At 42.6% G+C, this 18030-nt stretch overlaps 1 protein-coding gene across 2 annotated transcripts in view; it reads left to right on the top strand.

The window, feature by feature from the left end:
- Positions 1–18030, top strand: part of prkcz (protein kinase C, zeta) — a 113393-nt gene that overhangs the window by 11281 nt on the left and 84082 nt on the right. For both annotated transcript variants that reach the window (XM_049017845.1, XM_049017843.1), the window contains exons 2-4: positions 3295–3416; positions 5457–5546; positions 7750–7800. In XM_049017845.1, the coding sequence (XP_048873802.1) occupies positions 3295–3416; positions 5457–5546; positions 7750–7800 (263 nt within the window). The remainder of the gene's footprint in view (positions 1–3294; positions 3417–5456; positions 5547–7749; positions 7801–18030) is intronic.

The following is an 18030-nucleotide window of genomic DNA, read 5'->3' as shown; positions in this document are numbered from 1 at the left end:
TTTTTGACAGATAAAGAGAAAACATTTTGGAGGAATTCCACTAAAATTTGATTATTTCTTGTTGTTGCCAGTGTGTGATATACTAGATCATTGTATCACTTTTTAATAAAATTCTCCTTTCTATTATATTTCCTAGTCATTACTTGGGAATTTCATAGAATCTCCACTGATTGTTCCTCCGGCTGAGTATCCTTTAATTTTAGCAGCAGTCATTCACTGGAAACAGGGTTAGAGACCAGAATACGGTGGAGGCCATTTCATTGTTACAGCATAGTAATGCTCTTTCCGGAAATTGCACTAAAAACAGTGTTCTGTGGGCGTTCAGTGCTCTTATGCTGGAAATAGTATTACATAAACAGAAGATAATCTACTGATACATGATTGATAGATGATAAATGTGGAAATTCCCTAAGGTGCTGCCTCAGATTATGTGAAAACACTTGGGTTTGCAGTTTCCCAAAGGTCCACCAGGTGTCCCTACTTACCGTACACTTTGTTTCCTTGAGGCATTTATGCCTACTGTACATGCTTATTTTTGGTCTTCTGTAGTAATCTAGTATATATTGCATCTTGTATACTGATTTCGAAAGCTTTTAATAATTAATAAGAGAATTTTAATAATTAATTCCGGAGTATGCTATTTGGTCTTCCCCGGGGGCAGTCTGGATAAATTATGGCACATGTAGAGTGGAGTGTTTTTAAGGAGAGGAAACTTATTTTTGTATCAGTTTTATTGTTTTGCTTCAAATTAAAATAATTATTACATTTATTATTGTATTCTATATATTTTTGTATATTTCCCATTGTTGGGAACCATAAAGATGGTTATGAATTGTAATATGAATAATTTAAAAAACAAAATGAATACTGAACTTAAAACGTAGCATGGGTCTGATTGGAGGGGAGACCCTCTCAGCCCTGCCTTTCACGTGCGAGTTTATGTCTGGCTCCCCCTCTAAGGCTCACTGAAGCTGGATGTTGCTGAAGCTGATTAGCTATAGCCTGAGTGACTTATGGCACAAGCTTCCCTGTTCCTGTGTTGTTGTGTTTTTGTTCTGGAAGTGAGCATCTGCAGAATGAATAAGTATTAGTCATAAGCTACATGTCTGCTGTGAAGGACGGTCTCACTGTGCTAATGTGTTAATATGTTACTGTTTGGTCTGTATTTGTCTGTAGGTTGGTCCTGCACCTGGATATCTGTGGATGTTGTAATTGTAATTTGTCGATCTGGATAATTTTTAGGAGAAGAATAAATAAATTACAATTAAAATGTAATCTGGATTGTATTAACGTAGATCTCTCTGTTATTTTTCCGCTTTTAAATTATATTATGTAATGTATGACTGTCATACAAGAGTAATACCGTGTGTTTTAATGGGTTTCTGTCTTCCCAGTTTATGTGTAATATCATGTGTCATTATTGCATATTTTAAAGCAGGATTTACGGATTATTTACTACCCAGTTTAACCCAGGAGATGTGCTTGCATTTTTTTTTGCCATACCGTTTTTAATGTATAAATGTGCTTAATATCGCACAAAGGATTCTGGCCTTAATGTTTTTGCGAAACAATGGTAATGTAAAATTTCTATGTATGTTGTAATTGCAGCTGGGCGAGGCCGTCCTTTGTGCTCTCTAGTTCCCCCTTGTGTTGAAAATCTTCTACAACTACAGAAATTGTGAAGAGTTTTAATGACGGTTGATGGAAAGTGTCAGCGTTGGTGATATGGTAATTTAAATATTTAAAAATCAAAGATTAAAGAACATGTACTGTAAACATACTGTAGACTCAAAGAATAAAGGTGTAAAAATAGGAATTAAGTTATATATACACACATTAAGGCCAAATCTGTACAAGAAAGGGATCGTACAATACTCGCTTTTACTAACATTTAGCCTATGTAGTGAAACAACTAAAGAAGAAGCATGAAATGAAATAGCTTAGGTGATGTTTGAAACATTAAAAACAGTAGAAATGCAGCAGTCCTTCTGCATTTACATGTAAAGTGAAAGTGAATGATTATTTGAAAAAGCAGACCAATTATACAGTGAGATTAACCACAGAAGTTGATGATGCGGTTTAGCATCACTACATCTCTTAGCTCGAATGCTGGTGCCTTGAGTTTAGAGTTATGAGGTTTTGCATAGATTAAGACTTTGGTTCTCTAACCCAACGGTTACTGGTAAGGACCAGGAGACTTCTTACTGTTGCAATCATAAGCTGTATAAATTGATAAAAAAATAGATAAAAATGACTATGTCATATTGTCATTTTTTGCATTCCTTTTCCAGAATTTCAGCTAAAAATTCACTCCTTGTTCAAATTAAATGTATGAAATAGATTAAACTTTTCAGGTTTATGGGAATATGGACTAAAATTGACTTTTTATGGGTGGGGGGGTGTGTGTCTCTGCTTGGGCATCAGATAGACATCACATGACAGGGACACTTATCAGCGGGTGACAGGTTTACTCAAAACCTTTCCCGTTCCAGGGACAGATGGGAATGGAATGCATTTGGGATCCAAAAAAACACGTGGATTTAAAAACACAGGACTAACATTTAGATTAGAGGTCTTGGGGCTGACCCCAGCCGTGGGTTTTCAGCTGCAAAACCGAACACTCCAATTTATACATTTTACAGCGATGCACTGGCAGGCAGAATTAATCGATACAAATGAAGCAGGTCACCTGACGCGTCCTCCTGAGACGGCCAGGTCACATGGTCTTAATCTTATCAGCTGCGATTCAGTGAGAAAATTTTGAGGAACAGTATTTGTACAGTATTTGTTTATCTTGTCGTTCCCATTCCACACTGCACATGTTATTTGCTAAATGTGTACTTCGTTAGCATTAGCACGCATTTCCTGTGCTCAGATTCAGTTTAATTGACAAGCCTGTGAAACATAGTGCTCAATTCGAGGAAATCTTGATAGAATGCTCCTTTTGATAATGATTTTTTTCTAACATTCGCACTTGAGAGATCTTGGCATAATTGCTGTCTTGCGCGTGGATGATATGGCACAAAACGTCACGAGGGAGCTGGTGTATTTTTCTTCGTAGCTAATGCACTGTAGCCATAACCTTAATCCCTCACATGTGACCCATTGACCCCTCCCCATCGCACTTATGGATGTACTTGCTATTTGGGCACTGATCTAAGATCAGACTACTATCACCAGATCTATCCCTTAGCCAACAGAGTTCAACCATTGGTGTAAAAAAAACATGTAGAGATTGGTTCCAGATCGCCATTTATGGCAGTATCACCCTGCTTCCATCTGGTGTGTCTGCAGGAACATACTGATCTCTGATCTGGACGCTGCCATGACGTACCAGGAACTGTGCGAGGAGGTCAGGGAGATGTGCAGCCTGCACGCTGAGCAGCCCATCACCCTCAAGTGGATCGATGATGAAGGTTTGCTGTTCTCCATGCCTTCCTGCTTTCTCTGGGTTTTACACGTCTTTAATTCTAGATGGAGATTGAAATACATGGACCATGAAATGATTGTAATAGATAATGAATCTGTGTCTAGAAAGAAAATATCTGATTTCTAATCAATAGATACGTCTTTTAAGGTATTTTTTTAGTTCATGAATATGTTTTGGGTTGACGTGAATTGTTAAATGATTCAAGTGAAATGTATGGCTTATCAATGCAGCCTATGTACGGGGGTTGGACAATGAAACTGAAACACTGGCCAAACTAGGTTTCATGCCTGTATATGGTGGCCAGTATTCACTGACTGCATATTCCATCAGTAAGAGCAGAGCGCAAAGGTTGAATTAGCAGAGCAATATCACAGCTGTATAGAAAAATATTGCAATCCGCACAGCACAATGGGAGACGTATCAGAGTTTAAAAGAGGACAGATTGTTGGTGCGCGTCTCACTGGCACATCTGTGACCAGGACAGCAAGTCTTTGTGGTGTATCGAGAGCCACGGTATCCAGGATAATATTGGCATACCACCATGTAGGATAGACCACATCCAAAAGGAGTAACCGTGGATGCTAGAGGAAGCTGTCTGAAAGGGATGTTGGGGAACTAACCCGGATTGTATCCAAAAAACATAAAACCGCAGCTGCCCTTCTCACAGCAGAATTAAATGAGCACCTTGACTCTCCTGTTAACACCAAAACTGTTCATCAGAAGTTCCACAGGGACAATATTCACGGTTGGGCTGCTATAGCCAGACCTTTGGTCACTCGTGTCAATGCCAATCATTGGCTTCAATGGAACCAGTAGTGCAGATCTTGGGTTGTGGACAATGTGAAGCATGTATTGCGATGAGACTACCTTCTCTGTCTTTCCCACATTCTGGAGAGTTACGGTGTGGAGAAGCCCCAAAGAGACTCACCACCTAGACTGTGATATACCCAGAGTGCAGCATGGGGGGGGATCAGTGATGGTTTGGGCTATAATGTCATGGCATTTCCTAGACCCAGAACTTGTTCTAGATGCACATGCCATTGCCAAGGACTGCTGAACCATTCTGGAGGGTCACGTTCAGATCAAACATCATACCCTGAAGGTGGTGCCATATACAGTAGCAGGATGATAATGCACCAATACAAATAGCAAAGCTGGTGGCTTGATGAACATGAATGTGAAGCTGAACGTCTCCCATGGCCTGCACAGTCACCAGAACTGAATTTTATTGAGCCACTTTGGGGTGTTTCGGAGGAGCGATTCGGGAAACGTTTTCCTGCACTACCATCATGTAGTGACCCGGCCAGTGTTCTGTAAAAGAAATAGCTCAAAATCCCTCTGGCCACTGTGCAGGACCTGTGTCTGTCATTCCCAAATGAATTGATGCTATACTGAACACAAAAGGAAGTCCTACTAATGAATTATTGTGGTCTACAACCAGGTGTTTGTTTCATCGTCCACCTCTGTATGTGGTTGGAATGTCGCGCTTTGGATTTAAGTGCCACTCTGGCATTTAAGTCTTCATAATATATATATTTTTTTGGATAGCTGTCTAACTGATGAGGGCCTACATTATAAGTTATAAACAAGTACACCAAGTATGCAAAATGTATTAAAGAAATAACAAATTCTCTCTTAAGACTCCCAGCAGTGAGGCATGTGGAAGTTTGAGGCGCCTGGGGGCACCAGCTAGCAGGAAAAGTGGAGGAAAAAGTGTTTCAAATTTTAATCAGAGCCTAAAGCACTTAAATAAAGATCAAGACAGGGCAGTTTCTTAACAAGCTTCGGATGTTTCTGGTATGGAGTCGGGGGAGGGGGGGCAGGGGGGGGGGGGGGGCTTCTGAATGTATCTGCTGGAGTGCTGATCCGCTTCATGGTAGATTCTTTAGGTTCTTGACCCATGTTTTGGTTCTTCTGCAGGTATCAGGAGGTGGTGTCTGGATGGAATGTTAGTCTGTTGGCCAGTAGAGGCCATTCGCCCAAAGATAAATGCTGACTGGCTTGTGTTGTGTCTTGGCCAACGCAGGAGATCCCTGCACCATCTCCTCTCAGATGGAGCTGGAGGAAGCCTTTCGTCTCTACGGCCGCAACCGCAACTCAGGTCTCCTCCTCCATGGTACATTTTTCCTTCCCTTTCTCTACTTTTATTGTATGTACAGCTTGATTCTTAATTACTTTTAGTTTATAGGCACTTTGTGTCTCAGAGGTCCAGTCGAATTTGTTTTCTTGAGAAATGACCTTTTGGCCAAAAGCTGGGTTCCTGTATCGCGGTGCCCCCTGCTGGCCTCATTTGTAATTTTATTCGCCGTTTTTTTCTTCGCAGGTCCTGAAAAACGCCGGCAATTTTCTGAGCCGTGCCAGACACAAAGTGCTCAAAAATGCCGGTGGTGACTAGCTGCCATAATGTTAGTCCTTCCAGAAATGCCCAACCTGTCATATAATCGTAGACGTTGCATAGCGGAATAAGAAACTGTGGAAGGAAATAAATGCCTACAGTTAAAGGTCTAAGAGCAGATTATACAGCACTATCCCTTCACTGGTTTTACAGTACAATGGTTACTCAATGCAGCTGTCGTGATGGGTTACAGCAGTTATACTTTAGCTAACCTGAATTCATAAAAATGTTCTCTCAGTGTCGCTCAACGTAGCGTTAACACCCTTGGAACACTCCTCAACGGGATCTCCGTTTGGCTTCCATCTTAGGGGAAAATCACCGTAGATCTGTGGAAATACTTAATATCTGGAAAAAAAAATGTTTGGTGTTTGGTGTCCAGGCACTCTTTAACTTCTCTTTAAGCTCTCGTCGGGTGACAGTATAGGAGAGTCGATTTAATGAGTGTATACATGAGTATGTAATGATAACAGTGTGATCAGGGTGTCAGCAAGTGCTGTATGCAGGCGGGCGGCCCATGAAATGACAGGGGGGGGGGGGCACAACAGCTGCTGTAAATCTGCATAATTATTACTTAGGGTTACACTTTTTCTTTTCCAAATAATGGTTGAAGGAAAAATTGAAAGACAATAAAAATTAACATAATCGTGTACACAACTGGGGGAAGGAAGATGCATTTTATAACCCGCAGATGATGAACGCGATGATCTGAAGACGGAAAGTGGCAGAAGCATTTTTCCTCGACGGTCGTTCCCGCTCTGCTCAGCCGCTCAGTGCTCCTCCTCGCCCGTCTTGTCTGCAGCTCGTATCAGGCTGCTGCGGCTGTGTGCTGACTGTCTCCGCTTTCATGAAAAGGCCCCCCCATGTGCGACAGGGCGCAATTTTGTTAAACCCAGTCAATGTAAAGCCTGTCCTCCTGCCTTCACAGTACGTGGCACTATGGATTTGACAAGTGAACAAAGACATGCATAGTGGCTTAGTAGCTGCTATGACCAAGATCCGGTGTGGTACCAGTCTGATCCAATCGTTATTCCATATTTTCAAACTTATATTTCTAAAATCTTCAAAAGTACCAGTCCCCCCCCCACCATAATATAATGTGTTAAAAGTCCAGAAAGTTTTTTTTTATAAATAAATCTCTGTACTATGGGTTGCACATTTGTGTCCTCAGAGTAAATGCATTTAATAAGTTTTTTTCTCTTTTACTCTGGCTAATGTCACATTCTACACACACAGACACACACACACAGACACACACACACAGACACACACACAGACACACACACACAGACACACACACAGACACACACACACAGACACACACACAGACACACACACAGACACACACCATTCATTTCTATGGGGAAAACTCTAATCCCAACAATGACAACCTTAATCCCTACCCAGCCCTAACCTTAACCTTAAGTAACCAAACTAAATACGAGACTTTTGGCATTTTTACTTTTTTGATTGCATTCACAAATTTTTGTGGGGACCTTAAAAACGGTCTCTCACGTCGAAATAGATGACATTTGGTCCCCACAATGTAATATAAACCACACACACACACACACACATATACACACAGGGGGAGCTGTACATGTCTTTGCCTGTAATAGTTCTTGCACTGTCTTGCATCTATTTTGCATTCCCACACACTGTCAGCCATCAATTTTACACACGTGCACGATGCCTGTGCAGATTCACAGATTCACATCTCCACCTACTTCATTAGCAGATGCCCTGCACGCCTGAGTCTTTGGAACATCCCCCACTATGAGGGGAATGGAGTGTACCTATATGAACCATAAAGCACATAATAAAAATTATGGTATTGGAAAGTGCATGAGGCCCTCTGCTGGTGGGAGGTATTACTTACCCCATTAGGTGGTGTTAATGTGCTTCTCTTCTCCATGCTCTCTTGCAGTCTTTCCCGGCATTCCTGAGAAGCCTGGTATGCCTTGTCCAGGAGAGGACAGTGAGTACCATATTCCAGCTTTCACACTGCCAGTAGGAGCTGATCCACCAAAGCCTTTGGAAGGTCACTTTCTGGCCAACTTGATACCTGGATTCAAACAAAAAACGTTGTTTTCTCAACTTCTTAACCTTATATAGCACATCGCATAATTACCTCGGTGTCCCCTTGAATCTCTTACATTTTGTCATGGGACGGTGCAGCCACACACAGGACCTTTATGTTATTCAGGAGTGCTTACGCCTGTCCAGATCTGTCGCTCTTTCCACAGAATCAGAGATGCAGGCTGTGCTGAGGGTTAGGAGCCGCTTTCCCTCTTTAATCCCCTTGCCATTTTGCAGCAGGCTTCCAGTCTCGCCAGGTCCGTCACTTTAAACCTGGCTTGAACGCATCAGACCGGTGCTCTTAATGAATCCGTCCGACCGGCTTAATGAAGCCGTTTGCACTCGGCCCTCTTGACAGGCCCATCTTAGAGCAAACTTACTGGTGACGTACAAATGCCTGTTCTCATTAACTTCACCGTAACATTGTGTTAAGACACCAGCTGTTTTTTTTTTGTTCTTTTTGCCTTCCTGGGGATTGCTGAGCGCACATGGTTAGGTAACTGCAGAAATGCTAACTTGAGCCATTCAGACACTCCCCGGGGAATTATGTCAGTTTTGCACTTTGTGAGATATTACCCTCCTGCTTATTAGCCAGGAACGCCAGGAATTTCTGAGGAGTTTCACCATCTTTGTGAGGCAGACACTGGCAGCGGCACAGTCAGTCTGTCACTGCTGACTCAGGGCAAACTCCCGTGACCTTTGAACTCACGGCACCGTGTTGGACGGTTGGCGGCTCCGCCTTCATTCGCTTGTTCAGTCTGCCCACGTTTCTAGTCCACTGCGCAGTCTTTCACTCCTCCTTTAATCTTTTTTTTTTTTTGCATAAGATCAATTGTTCCTTTAATCTTATCTTTTGTCTGAGATGAGTGCAACAGCTTAAAAATGAATTCAAGGAATTTATGCAAAGTGGAATATCATTGTATTACTTCACCAAGAATGGGAGTGACTTTTGAATATAGTGTTGCCTCTGGCATTTTGCACCATCTGTGAACATGTTCATCAGCTTTTTTATGAGGTATTGACAGTTAAGCATACTAGGGCGGGAGATAAATCTTAGTACATGATACAACACAGTACGAATTGGATTAGTGCTTCCTGGTTCACTGATAGTTACAGCATGACTTTAATGACCCATTTTAGGAGAGCATTAGTAAGAATTCTTACATTTTTCAGTGCTTCTTAATTGAGGTGATTTTATGGCACTAAAACGTGAATTGTAGATAGGAGGTGTGTGAATGTTTCTTTTATATTGAAATGTGCTCCCAGTAACCCTCGACTCCTAGGGCGATTCTCACAAAATCTTGGTTTCAGAGATTTCAGACATGAAGTATTTAAAAAGACTTGCGTCAGCAAAATTTCTTTTTTAGCCATTAATAACCAGGTCTGTTTGTGAGGGTAAATTTAAAATCATTCATAGAAAATATAGCATGTTTTTTTTAACATTTCGTCAAAACAGGTCCTTAAAAATATCATTACTGCAACAGTCTGACAACATCAAGACCATTAAGAAAGGCAGTACGTTTTCACATTTTTAAAAATTGCTTATTAACCGTCATGCTCATTAATAGTCATACTCAGTTACTTGAAACTCTAAAATAATGTATATTTTTTTATTTTTTGGATTTTGTCTGATTTCTGTCATTACCGCAACACCTCCTGGAATCTACAACCTAATGGGTGCGTATGGGTGCCACTGGACATTTTGAGCTCCATGAAAGCATATCATATTGGGCCCCCACCTCAGACCAATGCAGCTATGTTCCAGATTTTTTATGGCCCCTGTCACCCAGGTGGCCTTGGAGGTGTCCCAACTTGCCCCCTTTCATGGCATCCCTGGGTGTAACCATGGAGTATTAGAGGTACAGGCCTCGAGCCATTTTTGTATAAGCTAAATAATCAACCATGTTTATTTTAGGGAGATATTGCCACCAGTGATGTAGTCAGCTGTAATATCACTCTTAATTTGGGCTGTGTAGTTGGTGTCTGAAAAAGATTAGACTGTTAAGTCTAATAAGAAAATGGAAATCTCATTAAGTATGGAATAAGGGCATTCGTCAATGATGCACTGTGTGTTGCGTGTGAATGAGACGGTTTTTATTGACGGTAATTAGTTTATCGGGCAGCAGCTTTGTTCTCATTAGGATGCACTTCAGCAACCATTTCTGAAAAGACCTTGTTATTTGTGCTGAGTGTAATAAGTCTTACGTATTGTGCATGTACACGCAGTGTGTAGTATTGATCTTAAGCTCAGATTTTGCTCCCTATGATTTAATACGTTTCCCAGATTTTGTTGGAGAGGGAGGTGTGACTTAAAACGGCAGGTTTTCTTAGCCCCCTGGTGCCCAAAGCTTTTTACACCCCATCCGCTTGTGTAGTCCTGACAACTCAGTGACAGGTGGCCGGGGTGCAGCACATTGGCCCTCCAGCGACAAACTCTACCATCTGACGTCAGGGCTGCTCCTGCTCCTCTACATGCCAGTGTAACTCCTCATTGAACCAGCTTGGGGGGAGGAGGGGGTCTTGCTATTCGCTCTTCAGTAACTGGGAAGCGATGGCGTTGCTCTTGCTTTTCTCCTACCTGCCTTTCGATCGCTGTCACCTGGTCCAACCGTTCAAGCTAGAGGTTGCTTAGCTCTGTCATGGTTTTTGGTTGTCAAGGAGGAACTTTGCCAGACGTAGCTTGCACAGGGAGGTGTGGTGCTGTCGGTCTCACTCTTTAGTGACAAACTGGAGCGATAAAAATCTACATTCAGGCCTCCGTTCAAGCCTCATAAACTTCCGCCGTTGTTTCAGAGACGAGGGGGTAGTCCCCAGTTTTGAAGGCTAACTGATCAAATGCCAAACTGCTTTTACGATGGCAAGTAGCTCAGCCATTTCCCTTCTGTCAAGAAGTGGTTCACTGAAATATGCTATCACCCTTTCTGTCTCCTCCATCTGCTGTGAGATCTGCCCCTGCTCTGTTATTACTACCTTCAGAAGGACGAAAAGCTTTGTTGGTGCCAGGCAGGGGCAGCCCCGGCGCCTGAATGATGGTCTGTTTGTAGCTGCTGTATGAGATTCATTGTCCCAGCTAAATGGTTGCCCCTTTCCTATGAGGCAGAAGCTTTGGTGATGATTGGAAAAAGAGTGCAATTGTTAGCCTTGAGGTTGACGTCAATGGTTTTTTGGAAGATACCACCTCAATGCTGGAGAGGGCAGAGCGTAATCTGGCAGCATGAGGTGGGATATCACCCAAATAAGCAAGGCGGGTGAAATGGAGGTTGGACTGTTGGAATACCATTAGTCAGAGAAACATAACAGGATTGTCGCATAGTCCGAAAGGCATCCCAGCGAATTCCTATAAGAAGCCTGACAGTGTTACAAAATAGGTACTAAGTATGGTAATTAGAAAAACACAGATTTTTGGTCCAGACAGGAAGTCATACATAGTTATTAGATATTTATAATTTATCATCAAGGCATTGGTCTTGCCTTGGAGGCATTCCGGAAAATCCCGTTTGAAGTTTGTATGAACAAGTAATTGAGCCCTCGCTTGAGAACAAATGCTTAAAACTATTCTTGCAATATGCAGCCAATATTAAGGTCAATCTCTGCTGTCTTCTGCTCTCAGTGTTTACACCTGCTTGAGACTAAGTCTAAATGTATTTGACCTTTTGGACTGCAAATGAGACCTCATCTAGAAAACATCACGATCATCCTAAGCGATCTGGACCAGACACACTTTTACAGTCTTTATCCTTGGCACCTAAAGAAACCACGGGGGTTTCTAATCCTACCTCTGATGTATGTGAGGAGTTTATATGCTCTCTTGGTCTTCTGAGGGTTTCTTCCGGGTACTTCTGGTTTCCAAAAGATGGTAAGGTGAACTGGCATCTTGGAATTTCCCATTGTGTGTGTGTGTGTGTGTGTGTGTGTGTGTCCATGAGCACATTCACCCTGAAATGGACTGCTGTTCTCTCCTGAGTGTTCCCACCCCTCGTGCTCCATGCTTCCTGTCGTAGGCTCTCTGTGACACCGTGCTGGATACGCGGTTGGGTGGTTTAAGTTCTGATATTAATATCTGACATAAGAAAAAAATTACGGGTCACCGACAGGAGTCTCACGGGCAGCACTTTAGCAAGTTCTTATGGTTTCCGGTTCTGTGTCATTCAAAGCATTTCACCCATCATCCACTTGTGGGGAAACTGGCCAAAGCAGGAGACCTGAGTACACCGGGTATCTGAGTACCTGATAGCCATTGTGGTATGAAGGTGCTGGAACTACAGCTATCATATTATAATATATTATTTTATTATTCAAGGGTTGAATTTAAACCACTGCTCCTGTCCAGAACACCATAAATACTACAAAACAAACATCCCAAAAATAGTGTGTTTATTTGAAAGAAGGATGATCCGAGATCGAGTTATGAAAACAAATAATTACTCAGTTCTGGCAAATGAGATGGTTAAGTAGCTTAAGGAACGGAAGTGTCTGCATAGCAAATCGCCAGCATATAGCAAACCGATTAATCTGTTAACAAGCAGGTGCTGCCAGGAATGAGTAATATTTCAAAAGGGACATTCATTTTAGTGTAAAGAGTTAAGCCCATATAAATAATCTGAAAGCATTTATGGATGCACTGGGAGTTAATTTCTTCTTTGTAGGGGGGGAGGAGATTTCCTACAGATTTGAGCTGCTCTCTCTCTGGGGCAGGAACAGCAGTGTTATTAATACATTAGTGGTTCCCTGAATTGTGTGTGTGTGCATGTGGTGATAGTGCACTTCAATAACTATTTTTGTTGTCAGCCTATCTCTTCAGTATAGTTGCCTGTAGCTTTTATATCCTGGTGTATCCCTGGTCTGTTTAGGATAGTCATCTCGCTTGGCACTGGAAATGGTTGTTGGGTGGTACATTGCAACTGGGAGAAATATTAGGTAGTAGGTTTCTAATTTTGTGTAGAAAAGTAAAATTGTAATTTTATTTTGAGCTCTAAGCAAAATTAGCTTATCATTAGATTATTTTTTTTATCACATTTGCCCTGTGTGGGGTTTACTTGGGATTGTTCAGTCCCCCCCTCCCCCCAAGTTGAAAAATTGGATTTGGAATTAACGAAATTGATTGTAAACATGGATGTGTGTGTGTGAATGTATGTATGTATGTATATATATATGTGTGTCATGTGATAAACTCATGTTCATGATGATCCTGTACTGGGCATGCTGTTGACGGATGGATGGATGGATGGATGGATAGATGGATGGAGGGGTGGATGGATGGATGGATGCATGGATGGATGGATGGAGGGGTGAATGCGTGATCAGGTTGGTGGATGTTCCACAGCTTATCTTCTTTAGTCAAAGTCACCCACTACAGTAGGTGAGTCAGGTTGAGTTTTCCCTCTGGAAATTTGTGGGCTTATAAAAGGGGCTTTGCTTTCTGTTTTCCATTCGGTACAGTAGGGTGGGGTGTCTGTCTGAGAGTATAGAATATCTTCAGTGGAAACAGAATCACCAGGAGGTCCAGTGGCCTGTACTACGAAGTGGGGTTACTGGCTTATTGGGGTAACTTGCGGGATTTAAGGTAGTCTGGGCAAAATGTAAGTGAACGAATATGAAGTTCATTTAAACTGTGGTACCTTAAATCTGACAAGTTACCCCGATAAGCCAATAACCCCACTTCGTAATACAGGCCACAGCTCAGGTGGTAAACATTTGCACCGGAAACCAAAGATGACGTCCTTTGTCTTCCGTGGTTCAATATGACTGTTCTCTCTTGCTTTTCGTTCATGTGGTGATTCTTTCTGTGTAATAACCAATGGACGCCTGAATGAAGCATCCAGTTCCTTTGATCCATTTCTCGATTTCTCACACAGTCTTGTTAATAACGTACAAGCTCAGTTACCAGTTGATAAGTTTGTTAATCCTGTTGACTATTGAGCCGTCCCAGGCTTCGCTGGACCGCATTGACAGTGTTACCAGGCATTGGCCCAGGTTTGCCCTTGAAGGACGTCGCCATCGCTTGGTCTGAAAGGCATTAATAATTCACGCAGGTGTGTACGGCTTCGTTTTCTTTCTCTTTGACCACTTATCCTTCGATACCCTCAACTGAGGCACTTGTAAAATGATGCTATCAAAAAGTTCTCCAAATGAAGGACTTTCTGGGAATTAAAGACAGCAATAAAATATATTTTTAAAACTCAATAGACTAAAATAAAAAATAAATTCCACCAAAAGAAACGGGTAAAGGCACTTCGCTGAATATGCCATTCGTCAGTAGGTTCTGACATGGAGATTGCTGGTTACTGGTGTTGCGTTTGAGATCTCCTCGGGCGAAAGTCAAGGTTTTGAGATTCGCTCTCCCATTGGAGCCGTTGTTTAAATGAGTAAACCTGTGGTAAGGTTTGGTCTTAATTGGCAAACAGTTCATGCCTGAACCTGTTTGAGGGGGGAGCTAATCGTCAATGTGCTTACGAGCTCAGCCTGGCTTCTTTGACTTGGAGGGTAAGGTTCTTATCTTAATAATTTGGCAGTTTTGCTACATATCGTATTATTCTTCTCTATTTACGTTTTGGGTCCCTGTGGACCTTATTATAGATGTCGAAAGATGTGCCAACAGTCTGTGTTTAGCTGCTGTCTGTGTGACAGTGACGACAGCCGGAACTGTTAAGATATTATCTTGTAAGGAAATCTAGGACCATTAAATAAAAGGGACATTTCCGTGGAGTTCCAACCAACAGATGCTGGGTAGCAAGCAGGGAGTGTCCAGCGTAATCCAGCCAAAACCAGGCATGAGAACCGATCTTTCTCATCACCATTTTCACTCAGGATCACTTTCCTCTTCTTTTGATACCAGTGTAGTCTGTCTACCGTTACTATTCACAGTCATTGGAATCCTATAACCTTAAAGGATTCCACATTTGATCCCTCTTTTCTCCTATATTGCTATATCTTTATTTTTTCCCCCCAAAAATAAAATTATGAACGGGGGTGGGGGGGGGGGGGTCTCAACTCCTGTGTTACAGTGACTGATTGTTCTCAGTGCCTTTTGCTTCCCCCAGAGCAATGTGAATGCAAACAAACACAACATTATTTCAGCCACCACAGAGACCCCCCCACACCCCCCTACTCCGGTCTTGAAGACGCTTTCATTGCTGCCGCCGCAGGAAGCGGATGTTGGGGTCAGAGCAGGAGTGGGACAGTGAATAGTGTCCCAGCCGTGTCGACGCTAAGGCTAATGCTATCCCTTAGAGGGAGCCTGAGCCTCTGTGTTAGGTGTCTGGGGAACTTACCTGGAAGCCCCTCTCACCGCCTGCAGGTTTGGACTATGGGGGAGTTTATGTTAGAGCTGCCTCCTTACTGTATCGCTTTGCCAATATTATCTTTTTGGTGCCTTGGCTCCTTTATTTAGGAAACCGTGTGACGTCAAAGCTGCAAGTGGGAGTTGGTCTGTCGCATAAAAAAGCCCAGGATTCCTGGCTCTGGCGATTAATTTTGTCCTAAATGTAACAAACTACAGAATCCCCTCACGTGGGATGATTGGCTGGAGCCACAGACTGCATCACTGGGGCAGAGAGGGGGGGGGGGACACAGTCTGCCATGCACTAATACTGCAAGGTTTTCCTCTGTGCAAAGATGTCAGGCTCTATAAACCTCCAATAAAAATAATAATACATTCAAAACTATATAACATAGAAATGAAATGTATTATTTCCCAGTTTCTTAATGTGGGAATATGTAATGTAAGCAATGTGCGCATCAGAGATTCCCCCGAAGCTCCCAAAATGGTTTGGTTCTAGTGCCGTCTAAACTGCACATGACACTTAGGGAGACATACTGTCTGACAGGTGAAGGCCAGCCACCCAAGGTGGAAACCCGCAAATAATCCATAAACCACATGTTTATGGAAAGAGTGCTGCTCTTTCTAATTAACGAGTCCATGAATGTTACTTGGACAATGAATTCATTATGAAGGTACAAGTTTGCTGCTAGTGTATTTCGTCTTGGCAGGGAACCAGCTAGTTATTACAGTTAAAAGGATTGTGGTATAATTTACCTACATTACCTGATCTTCCCATGGATGTGCCTCAGTGCTGCTCAGTGTATAACTAGCTTTATTTCTTCACATAATCGTGCATCAGGTTGCTAGCTAAAAAGGCATTTGTAATGATAAATTGCCACCATAATTGTAAATAAATATTACTTACATGTGCTGGGGAAAAATCACAATATATAAAATAATATCAAAATGTTCTCCTGATTTAGTGAAAAATGCGTTTCTACGACTTTGATTTCAAATATGCGGAATACCTCAGTGGTCCAGAATAGTTCTCATTAAAAATGCTAAGCGTGTCCCTCTTATGGGAGATGTTGCAGCATCAAACTTCTGCTCTGTGATCACGAGATCGACTTTCTGAGGGTAAGCCGGTGAGACATTGAAGGCTGTGGCGGAGCTCATGTGCAGAATTTGATGTTTATGCTTGAACGCGCCTTAATTAGGTACGTGATTGAATAATCTCTGTGATCTTGATCACATGGGCATGTTGTTTTGCTTGGTACAGCTTTTAATTCTGCTATGTTTCTGCAGTGTTTTTGTAGCTTGACAGATATTTGGGTTGTATCAGGAAGTAGTGATCAGTCTCTTGTGGGGGATGAGGATGAGGGTGCAGGTGACCGTGGGGGGGGGACATCATTCTCTTATGGATCGGTCCTGTCCACTCCGAGGTCTGGAGACCCTCCCCTCCACAAGAGGAGGTGTGAGTGGAATGGCACGGTGTCCTTCGGCAAGTGCAGTCATTTCTGGCCTCTTCATGAAGTGCTCTCCAGCTGCGACGCAGCGCTGAAAAGGCCTTCAGAGTCTTGCTTGTAACTGGATAGGTCTGCAGTGACGTTACCGCTGCCTTTCAGAAACCCTGACTCTCCGCTGCTAAATTAAAGGCATACATTCTCCTGCAGTGGCATCAAAAAAGGCTTCTATAAAGATAAAAGTACATGTTTGTGTGTGTTTTTTTACATCCCTAAAAAAATGCAGTGACTGGACATGAACGACACCTTTTCCCAGAAATATAAGGTCGGAAGTTATGCACTAAATAGTTCCATAAGCAGTGAGACACGTCCAGGGAGAAAGTGCTGCATATTCTTCACAAGACATGCAGGCATTTTAAAAAAAAAAATGAATTATACATCAGCGTCAGAATCCTGAGAACAAGGAGGTATTTCTATTAATGAAGCTGCCTAGAGCAGTTTTAAATGTTTTTAAAACTTTGAGTTTATATGTAGGGGGGGGAGTCTGTTATGATTGGAGATGGTGTTCCGTTCCGCTTTGCTGGACTACTGCACCACTCTTATAGGTGATGTGGGATACAGAGGATTACTTGGGAAGTGTAATCTCCTCTTTTTTTGGGGGGTGGGTCACCATTCACTTCCTGGCATCTACCCCGCAGGGAGTCTGTTCGGAAATACTGTAGCCTTTCGTCATGCAAACCCAAATTGTTAACTCCTGCGCTTGGCAGCTCGAGGTCACGGTTCGCTCCATTTGTGGTGGTAGATCGGATGGGAGTGATTTTCATCTGTTTACCCAACAGGATGAGAAATATTAGTCTCGAACTAATTTTTGGTTTATGAGAAAAAATAATAGTCCTTCCCATGAGGGAATCATGTGCATGTACTCAGAATACATGTAACGTCTCGCCCTGTAACCGGTTCAATTGAAATGCAGGGCTGTGGCACTGGTTTGCGTACTTGCCCTGCGGAAAAGACGTCCCAGCAGCCAGAGCGTGAGGCCCGTTCGGCTGGTTTGCTATTTCATCTGTGGAGCACGCCCCCCTGTTTTTACCGAAAGCTGCTGTTTGCTCAAAAGCGGATCGACGCCGGGTTGTAAGCAGCGGTCACAGCTGTTACATAATTTGCTTAGCGGACAGCTTTTACCCGAAGCTTAATGGTTTCCCATTTTCACTTCTTTTCCACCGCTGGTTATATTTACTGACGCGGTTCAAGTTATGCACTTTGCTGACGGGTTTGAAAAAAAACAAAAAAAAAAAAACAAGTCTTGTTGTGTCTTGACCTATACAGCCTTAAATGTGACCCTTAATCACTGCGACCTGTTGCCCTGGTTACAGACACGACTTCTGCAGGCACCTTCAGATGTGGG

Source organism: Brienomyrus brachyistius, chromosome 6, assembly GCF_023856365.1.
Source record: "Brienomyrus brachyistius isolate T26 chromosome 6, BBRACH_0.4, whole genome shotgun sequence".
Taxonomy (NCBI): domain Eukaryota; kingdom Metazoa; phylum Chordata; class Actinopteri; order Osteoglossiformes; family Mormyridae; genus Brienomyrus; species Brienomyrus brachyistius.
This window is presented reverse-complemented; position numbering and strand designations above follow the sequence as displayed.